The following is a 23,990-nucleotide window of genomic DNA, read 5'->3' as shown; positions in this document are numbered from 1 at the left end:
AGGAGTTTGAGACCAGCCTGGGCAACATAGCCAGACCCCGTCTCTGCAAAAAAAATTAAGAAAATAAGCTGAGCGTGGTTGTCCGCTCCTTATCTGCAGCTACTTGGGAGGCTGAGGTGGGAGGATCGCTTGAGCCTAAAAGTTCGAGGCTGCAGTGAGCTATGATTGTGGTACTCCACTCCAGCCTAGGCAACAGAGGGAGATTCTGTCCCTTAAAAAATAACATAGATGATATACACCATGTGGCCATCAGTCAGCCAATGGATATGACACATTGGAATCTCCAGAACCTTGAACAGTGGTGCTCTTTATCACAAGGAGACAAACTGAGAGTTCAGGTTGGAGTTCAGGTTTTCAGGTAGCTGGAAGATAGAGACTGTGTCATCCATTCATTCATTTAACATTTTTGAGCACTTACCATATTCCAGATCAGCATTCTGGGCACTGAGGGATTCAACAATGAATCAGAAAAAGTCTCCGCCAGAAGGAGCTCATGTTCTGACAGAACACACCCATGCACACACACGTCACCCAGTGGTAAAACAGGCTATGAAGGTCAGGGAAGGCGTCTTTGCAGAGGTGACATTGAATGGAGACTTGAAAGAAGTAGAGGACAGCCATGTGGAAATCTGGAGGAAGAGTGTTGCAGGCAAGAGGAGGCGCCAGTGCAAAGCTCAGGAGGCAGGGGTGTGATTGGCAGATCGGAGGACTTGAAAGAAAACAGCTGCTGAAGGAGAGGGAAGAGGAAGAGTGCCAGGAATGAGTCAGACAAGGTAATCCCTGGTGAGCCACAGTGAGGACTCTGGTCTTTACTTGGAGTAAAGTGATAAGCCCTTGAAAAAAATCTAAGCAGAAGGCTGCCATGATAGGATGTCCTTTGTTTTTTATTTTTATTTTTTGAGAGACAAGGTCTTGCTCTGTCACCCAGGCTGGAGTGCAGCGGCACAGTCATAGCTCACTGCAGCCTCGAACTCCCGGGCTCAAGTGATCCTCCTACCTTGGCCTCCTGAGTAGCTCAGACTACAGGCACATACCACCTTGCCTGGCTAATTTTTAAATTTTTTGCAGAAACAGGATCTTGCTGTGTTGCTCAGGCTGATCTCTAACTCCTCGCCTCAAGGGGTCTTCCCGCCTCAGCCTCTCAAGTGCTGGGATTACAGGCATGAGCCACTGTACCTGGCTGTGATGTGCATTTTTAAAGGAGCATGCCCGCTTCCATGTGGAGGGGCTGCAAAGTGGAAGCAGGGAGGCAAGTGTAGTGGCTCCTGGGACAGTCCTGGGAGAAATCATGGTGGCAATGGACTGGCCTGGGGGTGGGGGAACAGCAGTGGAGGTGCCGAGAGGTGGTCCTGGATAAATTTCGAGGGAGTTGAAGATAGTTTTCTGCTGTGTTGCCTGAGGGGGATGAAAGAAAGGAGTCAGTGACAATTCCAAGGGACAGGAGACTTCTCAAGGATCCTGCATGGGAGCCTTGGGTAAGACAGAGAGCTACAAGGGGCACCAGGAATTTGGGAAAGAAGATCAGAGGCTGGGGGCAGTCAGCAAGGCCTCCAGGAAGAAGTGGGGTGTGACCTGGGCTTCTGAGTTCGGAATACAGAGGTAGAGGAGGAAAGGGGGAGAGAGAATGAAGGGGTGCATGGCAAATGAATGAATGAAACCCAGAGCTGGGAAGAATCCTGACTTGATTGCAAACCATTCTGAAGGCAGGAAGCAAAGATGTAGGGAGTTGTGCTGGAAAATTAGGGTGGGTCTGCATTGTGAAAGACCTCAGAAGCTCAAAGCTGGACAGAGGAGTCAAAGTGTGCAGGAGTGAGTAAAGAATGGGAAACTGAGGCCAGTTGTGCTGGCTAACGCCTGTAATCCCAGCACTTTGGGAGGCTAAGGCAGGCGGATGGCTTGAGTCCATGAGCTCAAGACCAGCCTGGGCAACCTGGCAAAACCCCATCTCTACAAAAAACACATAAAAATTAGCTGGGCATGGTGGCACACACCTGTGGTCCCAGCTACTCAGGGGACTGAGGCTGGACGATCAGTTGAACCTGGGAGGCAGGGTTGCAGTGAGCAGAGATCGCACCACTGCACTCCAGCCTGGGTGACAGTGCGGGACCCTGTCTCAGAGAGAAAAAAAAAAAAAAAAAAGAATGGGAAACTGGAATACAGCTAGAGTATGATCTGAGTGTGTAACACTTCATTGTTACATCTTTTCTTGATGTTCCAAAAGTAAAAGTAACTCCACCTTCACCTTCCATTTCTCCCCCACCTCTTTACTATTCTAACCGTAAAACTAGCACATCAAGTCCTAAGCGAGAGGGAGACTTACTATCAGTCCATCCACTATGTGAATAGGCCAATTTTCTGGACCATCAGTTTCTAATAGGACGGTTTAAGTGTCCAACATAGTACATCCTTTTAAAGTCTTTACTATAGTGACTAGACATTCAAAAGTTTGGGTCTACTCTGATCCCAGGAGATACGTACTTTTAATAAGAAATCTTTTCCAGGCAGATGAGGCACTTACAATGAATAGAAATGTTATAGTATGTATAATATAATAATGATACTGCGTGTATTTTAGAATTACAAATATGTTGTTTATTATGATACATTTATATTTAAATATATTATATATTATAAATATATAATTTGGAGAAAAATTATATATTACACATATGCCCTCACAAATAATGCTATCGGGTTAGCTATAAAACACTGACTTTATATTTTTATTGTATGATAGGCCAGGCGTGGTGGCTCATGCCTGTAAACCTAGCACTTTAGGAAGCTGAGGCAGGTGGATCACTTGAGGCCAGGAGTTCAAGACCAGCCTGGCCAACATGGCAAAACCTCGTCTCCACTGAAAATACAAAAATTATCTGGGCGTAGTGGCACATGCCTGTAGTCCCAGCTCCTCGGGAGGCTGAGGCAGAAGAATTGATTGAACCTGGGAAGCAGAGGTTGCGGTGAGCTGAGATCACCCCACTGCACTCCAGCCTGGGTGACAGAGAAAGACTCTGTCTCAAAGTCTCAAACAAAACAAAACAAATATTTTATGATGCCAATAGTTGGGAATGGAGTGCTCTGTTCACTTTAGTACTGTGCCTTGTATCAGGTTGTGGAAACAAATAACCTTGTTCCACTAAACTTTTCATAAGTTGAGGGAATTCTCCTCTCAAGTGATACTCTTTTGTTATGTTTTAAACAAATTTCTGATGAAAAAATACCATAACCAAAATAATTTGATTTGCAGATTATGGACGATTGGCCAGGGTATGACTTGAATTTATTCACGTACCCACAGCACTATTATGGAGACTTGGAATATGTCCTCATCCCTCATGGCATCATTGTGGACAGGTGAGTGTGATTTCCTATGTCAATCTTGGTCCTGCACTGGGCCGGCCCACACTTGTGTGAATCCCACAATATACTTTAGGACCCTATTCCTGAGCTGCTTTTTATAGTGGTAGAGAGAACTTTTATATAGGGCAGTGAATTTGAAATAAAATGAATGTATGCTTAAACTGAATGGTTTACCTGGACATTTATTCAGGTGGTATGGTAATATGGTAAGAAGGATATACACACGTAAGCTATTATAAGTAACAGCCTCAAAATAACAATGTCCTAAGATGGTTTTTCCGTGGCAAAGAAGTCCCACCCTCACAGAGGGGGGACAGTTCCGTGATCAAATAAACTTTGGAAATTTTGTGTCTCCCATATTTTTGTCTCCCAGTTGACAAATCAAAACAAACATTAGCATATTGAAAATATGGAAATTCCAGACAAAAGAAAAGAAGAACACAGAAAAGAAACCTGCTTGACTTTAACAATTAAAGCAACCTTTTTCTTGTGCAAAGGGAGACTTTGTACTCAGTTTACCTATTTACAACTCTCAGAAGAGATTTCCCTTAACACCAGTTTGGGAAGCTCCTAATTTAAACAAATTCTTGCATTTCTTACCTGAATTTTCTAATTTAAAATTAATTTAAAATCAGTCAGAACATGATTGACTCCTGGGTAGGGGGTAGGGTTACCCTAAGCCTTTTCTTTGTACAAGAGAATCATCCAGTAAACTTGTTAAAATGCATATTCTTAAGCTTTATGTCTAGAAATTTCAAATCGATATTCTAGGGTGGGGCCCAAGAATGTCCATTTTCACCTTTGAAATAAATTTATAAGCCAGGGGCTATGGCATGCACCTGTAATCCAGGCTACTCCAGAGGCTGAAGTGTGGGGATCACTTGAACCCAAAAATATGAGACTAACCTGGGCTAATCTCAAATACTGAGATCTTGTCTCAAAAAAAAAAAAAAATTAAGATGTAATTTACAGGGCTGGGTACAGTGGCTCGTTCCTGTAATCCCAGCACTTTGGGAGGCTGAGGCAAGAGGACTGTTTGAGCCAGGAGTTTGAGACCAGCCTGGGCAATGTAGTGAGAACCCGTCTCTACAAAAAAATAAAAAACATTAGTCAGGCATAGTAGCACGGGCCTGTAGTCCCAGCTACTAGGGAGGCTAAGGCGAGAGGATCACTTGAGTCTGGGAGGTCAAGACTGCAGTGAGCCATGATCATACCCCTGCACTCTAGCCTGGGGAACAGAGCGAGACCTTGTCTCAAACACACACACACACACACACACACACACACACACACAAGATTAATTTATATACTACTGCACAAAATTCACCCATTGCAGGTGAACGACTAAATGATTTTTAGTAAATTTTTATGGTCAGGCAACCATCAGCACCATCCAGTTTTACATTTCCATCATCCCCAAAAGTTTGTTTGCAGCCAATCCCTGCTCCCACTTCCAGCATCTTTCTCTATAAATTTGTCTTTTCTGGCCATTTTGCATAAGGAAATCGTACAATAGCTAATTATTGATTGACCAGTTGATGTACATTTGGATGTCCCATTTTTGGCTATTGTGGAAATGCTTCTATAAACATTCACATATAAGTTTTGTGTGGACATATCTTTTCATTTTTCTTGGATGGATTTCTCAATGTGGAATTCTGGGTTTTCTGGTAAGTGTAAGAAACTGCCAATTATTTTCCAAAGTGGCTGCACCTTGTTACATTGCCACTAGCAGCATATGAAGGTTTCAGTTTTTCCACGTACTTGCCAACATTGAATATTGTCTGTCCTTTGATTATAGCCATTCTTGTGGCTGTCTAATGGTATCTCACCGTGGTTTTAATTTGTATTTTCCTAATCATTAGTATACTTGTTAGCTATTCATAAGCCTTCTTTGGAGAGAGGTCTTTTCAAGTCTTTTGCCAATTTTTAAATTCAATTGTTCATCTTCTTATTGAACTGTAAGAGTTCTTTATATATTTTGGATAATAGTCCTTTATCAGATATATGATTTGCAAATATTTACTCCCAGCCTATGGTTTGTCTTACTATTTTCTTACTGGTATCTTTTAAGAAGAATGTGTATCCTGCTGTTGTGGGGTGAAGTATGTATATGTGTTAATTAGATCCAGTCAGTTGATGGTGCTTCTCAGTTCAACTATATGCTTACTGATTCTCTGACTGTTGGACCCGTCAATTACTGATAGAGGGGATGTTAAAGTCTCCAAATTGTGCATTTGCCTGTTTCTCCTTGCAGTTCTATTAGGTTTTTGACACTTTGTTTTTAGGAGCATATATATTAGGAATTGTTATGTCTCTTTGGATAATCGACCTCCTTATTATTGGGTAATGATGCTCTTTATCCCTGCATATTCCTTACTCAGAAGTCTGCTCTGTCTGAAATTAAAATAGCTATTCCAACTTTCTTTTGATTAATGTTAGCATGGCATGTCTTACTCCATCCCTTTAATCTATCTGTGTTTTTATATTTATATTTAAAGTGAGTTTCTTTTTCTTTTTTTTTTTTTTTTTTTTTTTGAGATAGAGTCTCACTCTGTCACCCAGGCTGGAGTGCAGTGGCACAATCTCGGCTCACTGCAACCTCCAACTCCCGGGTTCAAGTGAACCTCCTGCCTCAGCCTCCCAAGTAGCTGGGATTACAAGCATGCACCACCACACCTGGCTAATTTTTTGTATTTTTAGTAGAGATGGGGTTTCACCATGTTGGCCAGGATGGTCTTGATCTCCTGACCTGAAGGGATCTGCCTGCCTCGGCCTCCCAAAGTGCTGGGATTATAGGTGTAAGCCATAAAGTGAGTTTATTGTAGGCAATATACAGTTAGATCTTTTTTTAATCCACCCTGACAGTCTGTCTTTTAATTGCTATATTTAGACCATTCATATTTAAAATGAGTATTGATATAATGTTTAGTATCTATCGTATTTATAACTATTTTCTATTCATTGCTGTTGTTGTTTCCTTTTTTGTCTTCCGCTCTGTGAAATTCTTTTTTTTTTTTTTTTTTTGAGTCAGAGTTTCGCTCTTGTCACCCAGACTGGAGTGCAATAGCACAGTCTGGGCTTACTGCAACCTCCGCCTCCTGGGTTCAAGTGATTCTCCTGCCTTAGCTTCCTGAGTAGCTGGGATTACAGGCGCAGACCACCAAGCCCGGCTAATTTTTGTATTTTTAGTAGAGATTGGGTTTCACCGTGTTGGCCAGGCTGATCTTGAACTCCTGACCTCAAGAGATCTGCCCACCTCACTGTGTGACTTCTGATGTCTGCGAGGTTTATTTTTCTCTTGTTTTTATTTTTAAGCCTCACTTACTAGGGATCACCCTGTGTTTGAATAGCTTAGTGTTTGGCCTACAATTGGTTAGAAGTTGTGCTCAAATACGTCAAGCCAGTAAGTCTTCCACTCTCTGCTGATGGGGGTGTGTGGGGACTTGAAATTAGATTCAAATTTCCAACCATTTTCAAATTTTTCGACGTTTACTTTCCCCTGAGCTTTCTTGTTCCTTCTCTGCACATGTACACACCCTTCATTGTCCAGGGATGTGTGGGTTGCTTGAACTCACTCTGCTGTGCATATGTACAGCCTCTGGTCAATTGAGATGCATGAAGAACTTATTGTGTGCCCCTGTTCTATGACTGTCTAAACTCTTCCCTGGAACTTCCTATCAAATCCCCAGCCAGCCTGCCAGTGCACTGCTCAGCGGTGACTGCACCTCAGGATAGTGGAGCCCTGCCACCAAGGTGACCATTTTAGCTTACAGTGTTCCCTATCAGGTGAGCTCCCTCTGGCAGTGCATCACCTTGGTGGAACTACCTGTTTGAACAACAGAGCTGGGGATGGGGGCTGGGGGGTAATAAGAGCATCCCCACACAAGAATGCCCCAGACTCATGCTGTTTCCACCCAGTGTTCAGTGTTTTCAGAATTAAATGCTTCTCAGTTTGTTGTATGCCTTTGGTTGATTTCCAACACGATGAGATGGTTGTTTTTGGCAGTTTTGCCCAGTTTTATAGTTGCTTTTCTGGAGAGGATATGTTCACCTCCTTACTTCATCATGTTGGAAACAAATGTTCTTTTTTTTTTTTTTTTTTTTTTTTTGAGAAGGAGCCTTGCTCTGTCGCGCAGGCTGGAGTACAGTGGTGCAATCTCAGATCATTGCAACCTCTGCCTCCTTGGTTCAAGCGATTCTCCTGCCTCAGCTTCCCGAGTAGCTGGGATTACAGGCACCCGCCACCATGCCCGGCTAATTTTTGTATTTTTAGTAGAGACGGGGTTTCACCACATTGGCCAGGCTGGTCTCGAACTCCTGACCTTAAGTGATCCGCCCATCTTGGATTTCTTAAAATGCTGGGATTACAGGTGTGAGACACCACTCTTGGCCCAAATGTTCCTTTTTAAGGAGCATGCCAGATATTCTGATGTACATTTTTTATGATCATGTGTCTTCTTTAGAATTCAGTAAATACTGCCAGGCATGGTGGCTCATGCCTGTAATCCCAGCACTTTGGGAAGCCAAGGTGGCCAGGTCACCTGAAGTCAGGAGTTCGAGACCAGCCTGGCCAACATGGCAAAACCTCGTCTCTACTAAAAATACAAAAATTAGCTGAGCATAGTGGCGGGCGCCTGTAATCCCAGCTACTTGGGAGGCTGAGGCAGGAGCATCACTTGAACCCAGGAGGTGGAGGTTGCAGTGAGCCAAGATCGTGCCACTGCACTGCAGCCTGGGCAACAGAGTGAGACTCTATCTTAAAAAAAAAAAAAAAAAAAAAAGAAGAAGTATATTTTGAACACCTTATGTTCAACCTTAACAAAGCTTTTCTATCTGTGGGTTTCTGTTTCCCAAGGTTTTCCCCACATTCCTCTGAGTAATTGAATACGTACAATACATCTTGCATTTCATTAAAGCAACAGAGATACTCAGAAGTAATTGTGCCTTAATATATCTTTTATCCTTCTTTCAGAATTGAGCGGCTGGCCAAGGATATTATGAAAGACATAGGATATAGTGACATCATGGTCCTGTGTGTGCTTAAAGGAGGTTACAAATTCTGTGCTGATCTTGTAGAACACCTTAAGAACATCAGCCGAAATTCAGATCGATTTGTCTCAATGAAGGTTGATTTCATCAGACTAAAAAGTTACAGGGTAAGTTATTACAAGCTCCGCTTTATGACATTTCATTTAACAATGCTTTAGGATAAAAGAATCAATAATGTTATGAAAATGAAGAGTGCAATTTTTAAAAATGGAGATGAAAATGAAGGGTAATTTTAATTTGCAAGAATATGGCAACCTAACATAAGAATTCAAATGATATTATTTAGGGCGTGGGGTGGGGACCTTCTCTCTATTTTCACATATATGGGAAGACTCAGCAGTAATGATTTGTGCTTTCTTTTATGGTGATAAAGTGAGTGGTTATATCCTGGTGCCCAGCCCCACAACTGTGTGTGGTCAAAGTGTGAACACTGATTTGTTTTTTCTACTCTGGATGTCACTATGGGTCCTGGGGACCTATGGGAGGGTGTCCAGCCCAGAGAGGAGTCTTAGTACTTGGGTGGCTGCAGTTGTGGCCTGGAAGTAAAGAAGGGAAGACTATAGGGACAGCACATTGCCAAGTGTGAGGAAACAAGGTCAGGGAGCTCCAGCAGAAGGCCCCTCCACCAGTTTACTCCATTAATTCTGGCTTTCTATGGGCACCACTGGGCAGAATTAATGGAATTATTCTCCAAAGATGTTTCCTAACCAGATGCAGTGGCTCATGCATATAATCCCAACACTTTGGGAGGCCAAGACAGAAGGATCCCCTGAAGCCAGGAGTTCAAGACCAGCCTGGGCAACATAGTGAGTCCCTGTCTATATACAAAAAGAAAATTTTTAAAATTAGCTGAGTGTGGTGGCATGTGCCTATGGTCCCAGGTACTCAAGAGGCTGAAGTGGGAGGATCGTTTGAGCCCAGGAGACAGAGGCTGCAGTGAGCTGTGATGGCACCACTGCACTCCAGCCTGGATGACAATGAAACTCTTGCCAAAAAAAAAAAGCTGTTGTTTCCTTAGTCTCCCTCCTCCTCCCTCTATGATGTTAACTTCTTTGATGCTTTTTGATTTAATGCATAGTAAAACATTAAAAATAACTTACTATTGGGTGAGGAGCTCTTGGAGTCAAACCATGAAAATATTCTCGTTGACTAAACTAACTTGACACATTTTAATTCATGAATCACTCTTTGAATTGGCCTTCTATTGCTGTGTGGCAAACTCACCACAAACGTAGTGGCTTAAACCAACATACACGTGTATTATCTTAAAGTTTCTGTAGGTCAGAAATCTGAGCATGGTGTAGCTGAGTTTTCAGCTCAGAACCTTACAGGGATGAAATCAGTGTGTTAGTTGGGATTTTGATATCATCTGAGGTTTTCAAGATCACTGACTGTTGGCAAGCTCAGTTCCCATTTCCTTGTTGACTGTAGGCTGGAGTTGGTAGACTCTCCACTCCTAGGGGTTGTCCCCAGGTGTTTGCATCAATTACCCCACAGGTCGTTCACAACACCATTAGCTGTTTGCTTCTTCAAGTCTGACGGAATAATCTTAGCCCTTCTTTTATAGCTCACCTGATTAGATCATGTTCACCCAGGTAACCTGCCTTTTGATGAACTCAAAGTCACCTGACTAGTCACCTAATCTTTGGTGGGAATTCCCACCACGTTTACAAGTCTTACCCACACTCAAGTGGAGAGGATTATGCAGGGTGTGTACACCAGGGGACAGCGGTTTTCAGGGCCACCAATCTGTCTTCCACATTCCTCATGTGACTCTCAGTTGCCTCAGTTCTAGAGCAGCTGGAAATTAGTTCTGATTTCTTAAGATACTCTGTGTTTTCCTGATCACCTCTCAGGCCAGAGTGAAGCTGGTTTTTGAAGACATCTTAGCTCTAATTTCTTGGTTTTATCTTCTCCTGAGAATTTTTTCTCTCTTTAGATTATCTTCATTCTGGGTTAAATCCCTGTGCTTCCTTCATACCAGATTTCTCTGATTCACTTGGCCCTGACCCTTATGATATTTGTCCCTGGTTAACAGCATTTTAAAAACCTGTTAACATTTTTTTAAATTAAAGTCAGGTTTATTGAGCCACCGTTTACATGCAGTAACATCCATCCTCTTTAGAGTTCAGTGAATTTCAACAAATGCATACAATCATGTAAATCACCACAGTCAAGATATAGAACAGTTTCCTTAACAATGCAAAGAATGTCCTTGTGTCCTTCATAGTCAACGTCCTGAACCCCCAAGCCCTGGAAACCACAGATACGTTTTCTTTTCCTAAAGTTTTGCCCTTTCCAGAATGTCTTACAGATATAATCATGTATCATGTAGCTTTAGTAAATCCATAAATCATAACATAATGCATTCATCCATATTGTGTGTATTGTTGATGAAAAGAGTCAAACTGTAAAATATTTCAACAGATTTATTCTGAGCCAAATATGAGTGACAACCTGTGACACAGCCCTCAGGAGATCCTGAGAACCTGCGTCCAAGGTGATCAGGACACAACTTGGTTTTATACATTTTAGGGAGACAGAAGTCATCAATGAATACATGTACAGTGTACGTTGGTTCGGTCTGGAAATGTGGGACAACTAGAAGCGGCAGCTTCCAGATCATGGGTAGATTAAAAGATGTTCTGATTGGCAATTGGTTGCAAGGGTTATCATCAATAGAAAGGAATGTCTGGGTTATGATAAGGGGTTGTGGAGGAAGCCAAGGTTTAATCATGCAGATGAAGCCTTCAGGTAGCAGGCTTCACAGAGAATAGATTGTAAATGTTTCTTATCAGACCTAAGGGGTCTATTCTATCAGCAATTCCTAAAGGGAGAGGGGATCATGAGGCATGTCTGGCTTCTTCTTCCCATCATGGCCTGAACGAGTTTTTCAGGTTAACTTTGGAATGCCCTTGGCTGAGAGGAGGGGTTCATTCCCCACAGTTGGGGGGCTTAGAATTTTATTTTTGGTTTACAGTATCAGTTCTTCTTCTTCTTCATATCAGTTCTTCTTCTTCTTCTCCTTCTTCTTCTCCTTCTTCTTCTTCTTCTTCGTGTCCAGTAGAATTTGATTATATAGATAGAGTGCAGTTTGTTACTCCATCAGCTGAAGGATATTTGGGTTGTTTCTATTTTGAAGCAATTACAAGTAAAGCAGCTATAAATATTCACATGCAGGTATTTGTGTGTACTTATGACTTCACTTCCCTTGAGTAAATATTTAGGGGCAAGATGGGAGGTCATATGATGAGTGTATATAATAAATTGCCTGGCCAGGTGCAGTGGCTCATGCCTGTAATCCTAGCACTTTGGCAGGCCGAGTCGGGCAGATCACCTGAGGTCAGGAGCTCAAGACCAGCTTGGTCAACATGGTGAAACCCTATCTCTACTAAAATACAAAAATTAGCCAGGCATGGTGGCAGATACCTGTAATCCCAGCTACTCAAGAGGCTGAGGCAGGAGAATCACTTGAACCTGGGAGGCAGAGGTTGCAGCGAACTGAGATCATGCCACTGCACTCCAGCCTGGGCAACAGAATGAGACTCCATCTCAAAAAAAAAAAAAAAATTGCCAAACTCTTTTCCCAAAGGATTGAATCATTTTGAATTCCCACCAGCATATGTGACAGTTCCTGTTACTCCATATTTTCAATAACACTTAGTATTATCAGTTTTTCCTTATTTTTTTCTTGATTTTACCTGTTCTAATAGGTGATGATATCACATTGTGGTATAATTTGCATTTCCCTAATAAATAATGATTTGAACATAGTTACATTTGCTGGTTTGCTATTCATATAGCTTTTTTGATGAAGTGTTTTTTCAACTATCTTACCCATTTAAAAAATTGGGTTGTTTTCTTATTATTGTATTTGAGAGTTTTAAAAAATATATTGGCCATGAATTTTTTATTAGATATGTGTTTTGATATATTTTCCAGTCAGTGAGGTTTTTTCATTTTGTTTTTCAAAGAGCATTATCAAAAAATTTTTTAAGTTCAGTTAATCTAGTGTGTCCTTTTGTGGATCATGCTTTTGGTGTACCTAAGAAATCTGCCTAACTCAAGATCACAAAGATTTTCTCCTTTTTTTAAAAAGAGAAGTTTCATAGTTTTAGATTTAAATTTAGGTCTGTGAGACATGTCATGTTAATTTTTTACTACGATATAAGGTATGGATTGCGATTCCTTTTCTTTTCATTTTTGCATGAAGTGTTTGATTATTCCAGGATTATTTGCCAAAAAGACGATCCTTTTCCATGGAATTGCTTTTGATCTTTCACTGAAAATCAGCTTACTTTATATATGTATGTGGGTCTATTTCTGGACACTATCAGGTCTGTTCATCTACATTGTCACTGCTTTGATTACTGTAACTTTATAATAACTCTGTAAATTAAGTAGTATGTGTCCTTCAACTTTGTTCTTTTTCACACTGCCTTGGCTATTCTTGTTCTTTGTCTTTCCATATAAATTTTAATATCATGTAGCTGATTTCTACAAAATAACACATTAGAATTTTATCAAGATTGCTTTGAATCTATAGATCAATTTGGAGGGAATTGACATTGTAACACTATTTAGTCTTCCATTCCATGAACACGGTATATCTCCTAATTTATTTATATCTTATTTCAGTGTTTTCTGGTTTTCAAGTGTCAGCTCTTAGGCATATTTGGTTAGATATACACTTAAATATTTAATGATTTTGATCCTATTATATTCAGTAAGTTTTTCTTTGAATTTCAAGTTCCAATTATTTATGGGTAGTATTTAGAAATACTATTAATTTTGTATATTGAATCCTATGACTTATGAAACTCACTTATGAGTTCTAATAGCTTTTTCATAGATTCTTTTGGGTTTTCTATGAAGATAATAATTTCTTCCTTAAATAGAGATGATTTTGCTTCTTCCTTTATACTTACAGACCTTTTATTTCTTTTTATTGCATGATCATGCCAGTTAGGACCTCCTGTACACTCCTGAATATGAATGGTGGGAGAAAACATCCTTGCCTTGTTTTCAATCAGTATAATACTGACTGTTGGTTTTTTGAAGATCTTCTTTATCAGGTTAAGGAAGCTCCTTCTATTCCTAGTTTTCCAAGAGGTTTTTTCATATTTTCTTAAAAAATTATGAATGAATATCATCAGTGCTTTTTCTAGATATGTTGATATGGTAAAATACATTGATTGGTTTTCTAATGTTGGACTATCTTTCCATTAATGTAATATAATGACATATTATCCTTTTCATGTATTGGTGGATTCAATTTGCTAATTTTTTGAGGAATTTTGCATTTAAGTGCTTGGAGGATATTAAACCATAGTTTTTTGTTTTTGTTTTTTTTCTTGTAGTGCCTTTTTCTGATTCTGGTATCAGGTTTATATTGGTCTTTTAAAATAAACTGGGAAGTATTTTCTCCTCATCTTTTTTTCAGAAGAGTTTGTGTAGAATTAGTACTAATTCGTCTTTGGTATTTGGTAGAATTCACCAGTAAAACCATCTTGACATGGAGCTTTCTTTGTCAGAAGATTTTTTTAATTGGAATTAAGTTTATTTAGTAGATATGGGAGTATTCAGGCTAATAGTTTTCTCACTCTTTAATAGTTTGTGTCTTTCAAGGCATTTGTCCATTTTATCTAGTTTTTACATTTCTGGACATAAAGTTGTTTATAATATTCCCTTATTATCTTTAATCTCTGTAGTGATATTCTCTCTTTTAGTCCTGATGGTATTAAATTGTATCTTCTGTCTCTTTCCTTTTCTTCACCAGTATGCCTAAAGGTTTTTCAATTTTTCTATTCTTTCAAAGAACCAATTTGTTGCCTTCTTGATTTTCTCTTTTGTGTTTATGTTTTCAGTTTCATTGATTTATGCTTTTATGTTATTTCCTTCCTTCTGTTTGTTCTGGGGTTAATTTTCTTTTATTTTCCTAGTTTCATAAAATGAAAGTTGAGTTCATAGATTTGAGATTTTCTTATTTTCTAATACAAACATATAATGCTGTAAGTTTTCCTTTAAGTACTTCTTTAGCTGCCTCTATATATTTTGATATATTGTGTTCATTTTCATTCAATTCAAACTATTTTCTAATTTCCTCTTTCACTCATTGGTTGTCTCATGTTGTTTAATTTTCAAGTATTTGGGGGATTTTCCATACATAATTCCTGTATTGTTTCTAGTTGAATTCTGTTGCAGAAACTGTATTTTGTATGATTCCAATTCTTTTAAATTTTTTGAGGCTTGTTCTATGGCCCAGGATATATTTTATATTGCGGAAACTATCACCATTGTAATCCATGTCAAACTAAATACTACTATTTCTTTCTAATTTCTCATACCTTTTCCTTGTGTATTTCTCTAAACAGCACCTCTTAAGGGTGACCACTGAAAAAATAGGAATGTTATTTATAACTTTTCAGCTAGTAAAGAGGATGAAAAGGAATAAAGGAAACTCCAAACTTGATTAATTCAATAGTAGACACAAAATAAGAAACAGGCAGCCTTATTATATTTGTATTACACATAATGAAACAGAGACCTGAGATGTTCAGTAACATGCCCAAGGTCAAGCAGCATGTAAGTGGTGGATCTAGTATTTAAATCAAAGTTCCACACCAGAGCCCAACACTGTGACCACTGGAGCGTACAGTCTCCCTAGAGATGTGTTGAGATAAATTAGGCTAAAAGGAAGAACATTTGACCAAATGAATCACCATTATTTTTTCTTGAGCTTTATTTTGACATTCACCTAATCCGGCTAAGCCAGCTTCTATAATTGCTGGAAGAATGACAATATCCATAAATAGACAATTACCTGCTTTTTTTTCTGAAATGTTTTATATGTTGAATTAATAAGCTATCAAGTAGTACCTTCTAAGAAAATGAATATTAACACTGGGTTTTTCTGTAAATTATGGAAAACTATGCTTTGCTTTTCCTCTTTCTGCCCTGCACCATGGAGATACTCCACAAGACATGAACTTTCACTCTACCTGCTTGTTCTCTGGATTCACTTAAAGCTTGCTTGCTGCTTTTAGGAGGCCAAATCCAGAAAAATTCGGAAAGAACCTTGAGCTTCAGGCTTCATACTAACTCCTGAGCATATAGAGACTCAAATCAAAGAGAAACAGGCATAATTCAGCAGTCCCTTGAGCTACCCGATTGTGTGTGTGTGTGTGTTTGTGTGTGTGTACATGTGTTTAGAGGCAGGGTCTCGCTCCATCACCCAGGCTGCAGTACAGTTGTGTGATCATAGCTCACTGCAACTTCAACCTCCCTGGGATCAAATGATCCTCCTGCCTCAACTTCCCAAACAGCTAGGACTGCAATCAGATTTAGTGTGTTTTGAGAAAGCTCTATCAGGGTGGAAGTGGGAGGCCTTTTGGGATATCTATTCTAAGGGACTTTGAGTGGAAAAACAGGAGGATTTGAGGAAAGTATTGTTAGGTGCCAGCAAGTGACTTTTTAGACAGCTTTTTTGTATGTGGATGCATTATTTGCCAAGTTTTTTCCCTTTATTCCCTCTCAAATGTTGCCCTGGTTTAAAAGCTCATTAATTTATATGCAATCCAATGTGAGGATAAAGTGTAATTCAGAGGTGCAACATTCTGATCTCATTGTTTCCCACCAACTTGGTTAGCTAACCTCTGTACAAAATACAATCTTCAAACTACAACTTCAAGGCTTTAAAAATTGAGGACGAATGTTATTTTAGGCAAGCCACAGTTGCCCTAGATCCTGCCCCATGTTGTTTGAATGTGCCCTGCTTTGTATGAATAATTCCTGCATGTTGGCAACACCAAGAGATTTTTTGGAGCTAAAATACAACTCACAGTGTAACCACAGTAGGGCCGAGAGATTTGCCACACAGGGGATGTGGGCCCCTGGGGAAGCTGGCGTTCGTATTAAAGAAGCTCATTAGAGCTAAGGGTTAGCCACAAACCTGCTCCCTTGAGGGAAGAGAAACGCTAAATACATTTTTTCTCTCTCATTCCCACAGTTCAGAACAAAGGGTTTAAATCAGTCAGCTCTTGTTATCTGTGCTTGTGAGGAATGGGAACAGAATGGATAAGCCAGGTCCAGTGTCTTTAGTTTTAGTGAGTAGTCTTTACCCTACACCAGGGTGAACTTTTGCTGAACTGTTTCCAAGTAGCAAGGGTGCCTGGAATTGAAAGCCTCCCTTTCTTTCTTCCTTTTTTTTTTTTTTTTTTTTTTTTGAGACGGAGTCTGCCTCTGTCGCCCATGCGATCTCGACTCACTGCAAGCTCCGCCTCCTGGGTTCACGCCATTCTCCTGCCTCAGCCTCCCGAATAGCTGGGACTACAGGCGCCCGCCACCACGCCCGGCTAATTTTTTTGTAGTTTTTTAGTAGAGACAGGGTTTCACCGTGTTAGTCAGGATGGTCTCTATCTCCTGACCTCGTGATCTGCCTGTCTCGGCCTCCCAAAGTGCTGAGATTACAGGCGTGAGCCACTGCGCTCAGCCGAAAGCTTCTTTTTCTTGGCACGGTGACTCACACCTGTAATCCCAGCACTTTGGGAGGCCGAGATGGGCCAATTACCTGAGGTCAGGAGTTCCAGGCCAGCCTGGCCAACATGGTGAAACCCCATCTCTACTAAAAATACAAAAATTAGCTGGGCGTGGTGGTGGGCACGTGTAATCCCAGCTACTTGGGAGGCTGAGGCAATAGAATCACTTGAACCCGGGAGGTGGAGGTTGCAGTGAGTTGAGATTGTGCCACTGCACTCCAGCCTGGGCAACAGAGCGAGACTCTGTCTTAAGAGAAAAAAAGAAAAAGAAAGCCTCCTTTTCTTTTTGAGACAGGAAATCTGTGTTTAGCAGAGTCTCACCTTGGGCTTTGGTGAAGAAAAAAGACTCCAATTCTTTGAAGATAGTAGAAGAGTTCCTCAGTTGTGGGGGGGTGCCACATGGGTCCAAAGTAGGTTTATAGGTAAGCACATGCACACACACATACATATTTTTAAGTAAAACTGGAGAGGAAAAATAAAGAAATAGGAAAATAGAAGAAAATAAAGGACTAGAAGAGGGAAGATGAGAGACCACAAAAATTCTAAAACTTACCGTATTTCATTAAATCTAAAGGCATCATAGATTGTTACTTTATGTACCACTATGAAAGAAAAAATGCTCTAAATTAAGCCATGATTTGACATGGATTGTATGTAAGATGCATCTTGATTTGGGAGATATTATAACAAAAAATGTGTAACTTGGAGTTAGTGAAAATTGGTAGCGCCTCATCTTTTTCAGCAATTTTATTTGCAAGTGTTCAAATAGCTGAAATATAACAGAAAACATTGTCTTTACTCTTTGGTCATTTAAAAATCTTGGGTCCTGTGCCGGGTGCAGTAGCTCACGCCTGTAATCCCAGCACTTTGGGAGGCTGAGACAGGCAGATCACAGGGTCAAGAGATAGAGTCCATTCTGGCCAACATGGTGAAACCTCACCTCTACTAAAAGCACAAAAATTAGCTGGGCGTGGTGGTGTACACCTGTAGTCCCAGCTACTCGGGAGGCTGAGGCAGGAGAATCTCTTGAACCCCAGGAGGTGGAGGTTGCAGTGAGCCAAGACTGCGCCACTGTACTCCAGCCTGGTGACAGAGCAAGACTCTGTCTCAAAAAAAAAAAAAAAAAAAAAAAAAATTGGGTCCCGCAATATCACTTCAATACTCTTTTGCAAACAGTTGGGTATTTCCTTTGAAGCTACAGATTTTTTCCATGTTAGTGTCTAAAATATTTTTTAACATCCTCAAAACATTTTTGCAGACTTCAAAGGGAGAGTTGTTAACTAAAGAGTACATCAGGAATAGGCCTGGGTGGTTTGAATCAGTTCATATAAATCATTAAAAATTAATCAGAAGTATTTATGAAAACCAGAACATAATTTCTCTGTGACCTCTGGATAGAAACGCTGAAACATCTGTCTTGTTCCTATGTGTACTGAAACAAAGAGTATTGACAGTCCTGTTTTCTCTTTGACTTTTGGTTTTTAAGAGGTATTTACGATGGGCTTTCAGCAGGGCATGGATGAAGAAACTTGGCATTAAACAAATATCTAGTTTGGCCTAAAAAGAGATCATCTAGCATTGCTCTAGGCAAGTTTACTCTGAGATAGTTAATTCTATGAAGTGAAAATTTTTTTTAAAGTGAAACCAAAGCCCATTTATGTAATAAGGTTAATCTCAGTATTTTTTGTTATCGCTCCTTACAGCCTTTTTATTTTATAAATATCCATGCATTTTCTTGATATACATTCTTTATATTCAAATTTATTCCTCTAGAGAGATTCTCATTAGAGTTTGTTTTTCCTTGTGAAAAGCGAACACTGAGAGGGAAAATAAGAGAATGATGCAGAAGGAATTATTAAATTATAGTATCAATCCAGTGTTGAGAGATCACTCTGGGGACAGAGCTGTGCTTAACTCAGCTGACTGCAACAGGCTGGGGTTGAATCCAGGACCAGGAACAGGACCCGGCCCTGGAGCAGACATCTCGGGGAATGGACTCACTCTGCTACAGATGTGAGTTGAAGTCCAGTGCAGCAAGGGTCATAAGTAGTTGAAAGATGGATGAAATGGCCGGACACAGTGGCTCATGCCTGTAATCCCGGCACTTTGGGAGGCTGAGACAGGCAGATCACTTCAGCTCCGGAGTTCGAGACCAGCCTGGGCAACATGGTGAAATGCCAGCTCTACTGAAAATACAAAAAGTAGCCAGGTATGGTGGCGGGCACCTGTAGTCCCAGCTACTCAGGAGGCTGGGAAGGTTGCAGTGAGCTGAGATTGTGCCACTGCACTCCAACCAGGGTAACAGAATGAGACTCCGTCTCAAAAAAAGATGGATGAAAGATCACAGCCTTCAGAACTCCAAGTATTAGGTAGCCAGTATCAGCCCACTTGTGTATGTTGGTACCACTGCTAATAAAACATAATATTCACTAAGTACTTAGGGCCAACTATTGTCCTAAGTGCTTTATATCTATTAGCTTATTAAGCCCTTGCAATATCCTTATAAAGTTTCACAGGTAAGAGCATGGAGGCCAGAGGTGTTAGCTGGGTTCCCAAGGACACACAGCTAGGAAGTGACATCCAAACTAGGTCTTTTAACACCACGTCTGTCTCCTGGATCTGTGGAAGAGGAAAAGGACTCCAGTCCCTAGGAGGTGGACTGGCAGGAGAAGAAAGCCCTCTAGTTCTGCAGGAGTACCGGGCAAGTTCCCAGGAAGGGATGTGGGCACAGGACAAGGGACAAATCCAGAGCACACAGTGGATACTGGAACTTGGGAACAGAGCAGAAAGACCAAAACCATTGTGAGAGGCATAACATTCAGTTGCTGGGCATCAGACTCCAGTTGGCTGCCTAGCAGTTCCACAGAGTTCCAACCCCACCTAAGGTCGGATTTCTTCCTAGCGATTTGATGAGGTCGAGCCAGTAGATGAGGTGGGGATAGCATAGGGAGCAAATGACTTAACAGTTAGGAGGGAGGAAGCTGGAAACTAGGAAGGGTCTGACCCACAAGAAAGTGTATGTGTTATTAGTATTAATCACAACAGATGCCTGAAGATTTCAGTTGTATTTCACATTGTCTGCATTTCCTCCGTTTATCATTTGAAAGCTTGCTTGTCCCATGAAACTTAAGCATGCTATGTATATATACAAAAAATATGTTTGTATTAATCTGTTCTCATGCTGCTAATAAATACATAACTGAAACTGGGTAATTTATAAAGGAAAGAGGTTTATCTATTTTTTTAATTATATTTTAAGTTCTAGGGTACATGTGCACAACGTGCAGGTTTGTTACATAGGTAAACATGTGCCATGTTGGTTTGCTGCACCCATTGACTCGACATTTACATGAGTTATTTCTCCTAATGCTATCCCTCCCCCAGCCCCCGACACCCCCTCCACAGGCCTCAATGTGTGATGTTCCCCACCCTGTGTCCATGTGTTCTCATCGTTCAACTCCCACCTATGAGTGAGAACATGCAGTGTTTGGTTTTCTGTCCTTGTGATAGTTTGCTAAAAATGATGGTTTCCAGCCGCATCCACGTCCCTGCAAAGGACATGAACTCATCCTTTTTTATGGCTGCATAGTATTCCATAGTGTATATGTGCGACATTTTCTTAATCCAGTCTATCATTGATGGACATTTGGATTGGTTCCAAGTCTTTGCTATTGTGAATAGTGCCACAATAAACATATGTGTGCATGTGTCTTTATAGTAGCATGATTTATAATCCTTTGGGTATATACCCAGTAACGGGATCCCTGGGTCAAAGGTATTTCTAGTTCTAGATCCTTAAGGAATCCCCGCACTGTCTTCCACAATAGTTGAACTAATTTACACTCCCACCAACAATGTAAAAGTGTTCCTATTTCTCCATATCCTCTCCAGCATCTGTTGTTTCCTGACTTTTTAATGATAGCCATTCTAACTGGCGTGAGATGGTATCTGATTGTGGTTTTGATTTGCATTTCTCTGATGACCAGTGATGATGAGCATTTTTTTTTCATGTGTCGGTTGGCTGCATAAATGTCTTCTTTTGAGAAGTGTCTGTTCATGTCTTTTGCCCACTTTTTGATGGGGTTGTTTTTTCTTGTAAATTTGTTTAAGTTCTTTGTAGATTCTGGATATTAGCCCTTTGTCAGATGGGTAGATTGCAGAAATTTTCTCCCATTCTGTAGGTTGTCTGTTCACTCTGATGATAGTTTATTTTGCTGTGCAGAAGCTCTTTAGTTTAATTAGATCCCATTTGTCTATTTTGGTTTTTGTTGCTGTTAGTCTGATGGGCTTCCCTTTGTGGGTAACCCAACCTTTCTCTCTGGCTGCCCTTAACATTTTTTCCTTCATTTCAACCTTGATGAATCTGACAATTATGTGTCTTGGGGTTGCTCTTCTTGAGGAGTATCTTTGTGGTGTTCTCTGTATTTCCTGAATTTGAATGTTGGCCTGCCTTGCTAGGTTGGGGAAGTTCTCCTGGGTAATATCCTGAAGAGTGTTTTCTAACTTGGTTTCATTCTCCCCATCACTTTCAGGTACACCAATCAAACGTAGATTTGGTCTTTTCACATAGTCCTATATTTCTTGGAGACTGTGTTCGTTTCTTTTCACTCTTTTTTCTCTAATCTTGTCTTCTCACTTTATTTCATTAATTTGATCTTCAATCACTGATATCCTTTCTTCTACTTGATCGAATCAGCTATTGAAGCTTGTGCATGCATCACGAAGTTCTCGTGCTGTGGTTTTCAGCTCCATCAGGTCATTTAAGTTCTTCTCTACACTGTTTATTCTAGTTAGCCATTTATCTAACCTTTTTTCAAGGTTTTTAGCTTCCTTGCAATGAGTTAGAACATGCTCCTTTAGCTCAGAGAAGTTTGTTATTACCGACCTTCTGAAACCTACTTCTGTCAACTCCTCAAACTCATTCTCTGTCAAGTTTTGTTCCATTGCTGGTGAGGAGCTGCGATCCTTTGGAGGAGAAGAAGCACTCTGGTTTTTGGAATTTTCAGCTTTTCTGCTCTGGTTTCTCCCCATCTTTGTGGTTTTATCTACCTTTGGTCTTTGATGTTGGTGACCTACAGATGGGGTTTTGGTGTGGATGTCCTTTTTGTTGATGTTGTTGCTATTCCTTTCTGTTTGCTAGTTTTCCTTCTAACAGGCCCCTCAGCTGTGGGTCTGTTAAGTTTGCTGGAGGTCCACTCCAGACCCTGTTTGCCTGGGTATCACCAGTGGAGGCTGCAGAACAGCAAATATTGCTGCCTGATCCTTCCTCTGGAAGCTTCATTCCAGAAGGGCACCCACCTGTATGAGGTGTCTGTCAGCCCCTTTTGGGAGTGTCTCCCAGTCAGGCTAAATGGGGATCAGGGATCCACTTGAGGAGGCAGTCTGTCCATTCTCAGAGCTCGAATGCTGTGCTGGGAGAACCACTGCTCTCTTCAGAGCTGTCAGACAGGGATGTTTAAGTCTGCAGAAGTTGACTGCTGCCTTTTGTTCAGCTATACCCTGCCCACAGAGGTGGAGTCTAGAGAGGCGGTAGGCCTTGCTGAGCTGTGGTGGGCTCTGCCCAGTTTGAGCTTCCCAGCCACTTTGTTTACATACTGAAGCCTCAGCAATGGTGGACGCCTCTCCTACTGCCCAGCTGCAGCATCACAGGTTGATTTCAGACTGCTGTGCTAGCAGTGAGCAAGGCTCCATGGGTGTGGGACTGCCGAGCCAGGCACAGGAGGGAATCTCTTTGTCTGCCAGTTGCTAAGACTGTGGGAAAAGTGCAGTATTTGGACGGAAGTGTACAGTTCCTCCAGGTACAGTCCGTCACAGCTTCCCTTGGCTAGGAAAGGGAAATCCCCCAACTCCTTGTGCTTCCGGGTGAGGCAACGCCCCACCCCACTTCGGCTTGCCCCCTATGGGCTGCACCCACTGTCCAACCAGTCCCAATAAGATGAACCAGGTACCTCAGTTGGAAATGCAGAAATCACCCATCTTCTGCATCAATCATGCTGGGAGCTGCAGACTGGAGCTGTTCCTATTCAGCCATCTTGGAAGTGACCCAGGAAAGAAGTTTAATGGACTCACAGTTCCATATGGCTGGGGAGGCCTCACAATCATGGCAGAAGGCAAATTAGGGGCAAAATCATATCTTACATGGCGGCAGGCAAGAGGGCATATGCAGGGGAACTCTCCTTTATAAACCCATCAGATCTCATGAGACTTATTCACTATCATGAGAACAGCATGGGAAAACCCCACCCCTGTGATTCAATTACTTCCCACAGGGTCCCTCCCATGACACATGGAGGTTATTACAATTCAAGGTGAGACTTGGGTAAGCACACAGAGCCAAACCATATCAATGCGGTAATCAGTTTAACTGATATATACCCGATCTTTTCCAAAAAGGATCTAATGATGTATTTTATTAATTATGCCCAGATAATTTCTCATTTTCTGCAGGAAAATAATTGCAGGCAGCAAAATATTAATAATTATCCTTATTTTATGTTAGGTTATTTTTATCAACATTTTGTAACTGATGTAGAATGTAAAATTTAGCATCAAGACCAGGAAAATCTTTTTGAAATTACATATTCCATTTGTATTTTATAAAACACATGCACTTTAAAGGCTAGGAAAGTTACCAGGAAATAATTTGGATTTGGCGGGAAAAAGCAACACAGTTGGATATATAATAAAATGGTTTGGGGAAAATATTTATGGAAAAATAACGCCTTTGTCAATTGTTTATGATGCTCATTGTACTATAATAAAGTTTGAGTTTAATGGTTTTATTGTTGTTTTAACCCATAGTGTATATTCCTTTATTGCATGAGTTTGCCATTATTAAACACAGCATTATTGTTAATCACTTAGGTAATTCAACATGCTTACAATCTGTAGCTTTCAAGGACAAGAATTATTTAATTTTCTACTTATTAATTTGGGATTCATTTGGAGGAGGACAGTTTTGAAATTTTTTTGTTTGCCTAGCTTTTTTTTTTTTTTCCTAGAGAACAGAAATGAACTCAAACAGACATTGACAAATAGGAG

General features: G+C 40.7%; 1 protein-coding gene across 4 annotated transcripts in view; it reads left to right on the top strand.

The window, feature by feature from the left end:
- The window catches only part of PRTFDC1 (phosphoribosyl transferase domain containing 1), a 104,806-nt gene that overhangs the window by 8,019 nt on the left and 72,797 nt on the right, over positions 1-23,990 (top strand). For all 4 annotated transcript variants that reach the window (XR_010146828.1, XM_063781505.1, XM_507700.8 and 1 more), the window contains 2 exons: positions 3,248-3,354; positions 8,336-8,519. Coding sequence is in view for 3 of the 4 variants with exons in the window: in XM_507700.8 (XP_507700.1) it covers positions 3,248-3,354; positions 8,336-8,519 (291 nt within the window). In the remaining variant the exon portion in view is untranslated. The remainder of the gene's footprint in view (positions 1-3,247; positions 3,355-8,335; positions 8,520-23,990) is intronic.

Source organism: Pan troglodytes, chromosome 8, assembly GCF_028858775.2.
Source record: "Pan troglodytes isolate AG18354 chromosome 8, NHGRI_mPanTro3-v2.0_pri, whole genome shotgun sequence".
Lineage (NCBI taxonomy): Eukaryota > Metazoa > Chordata > Mammalia > Primates > Hominidae > Pan > Pan troglodytes.
Note: the sequence above shows the minus strand (reverse complement) of the source record. Positions and strands in the feature narration are given on the sequence as shown.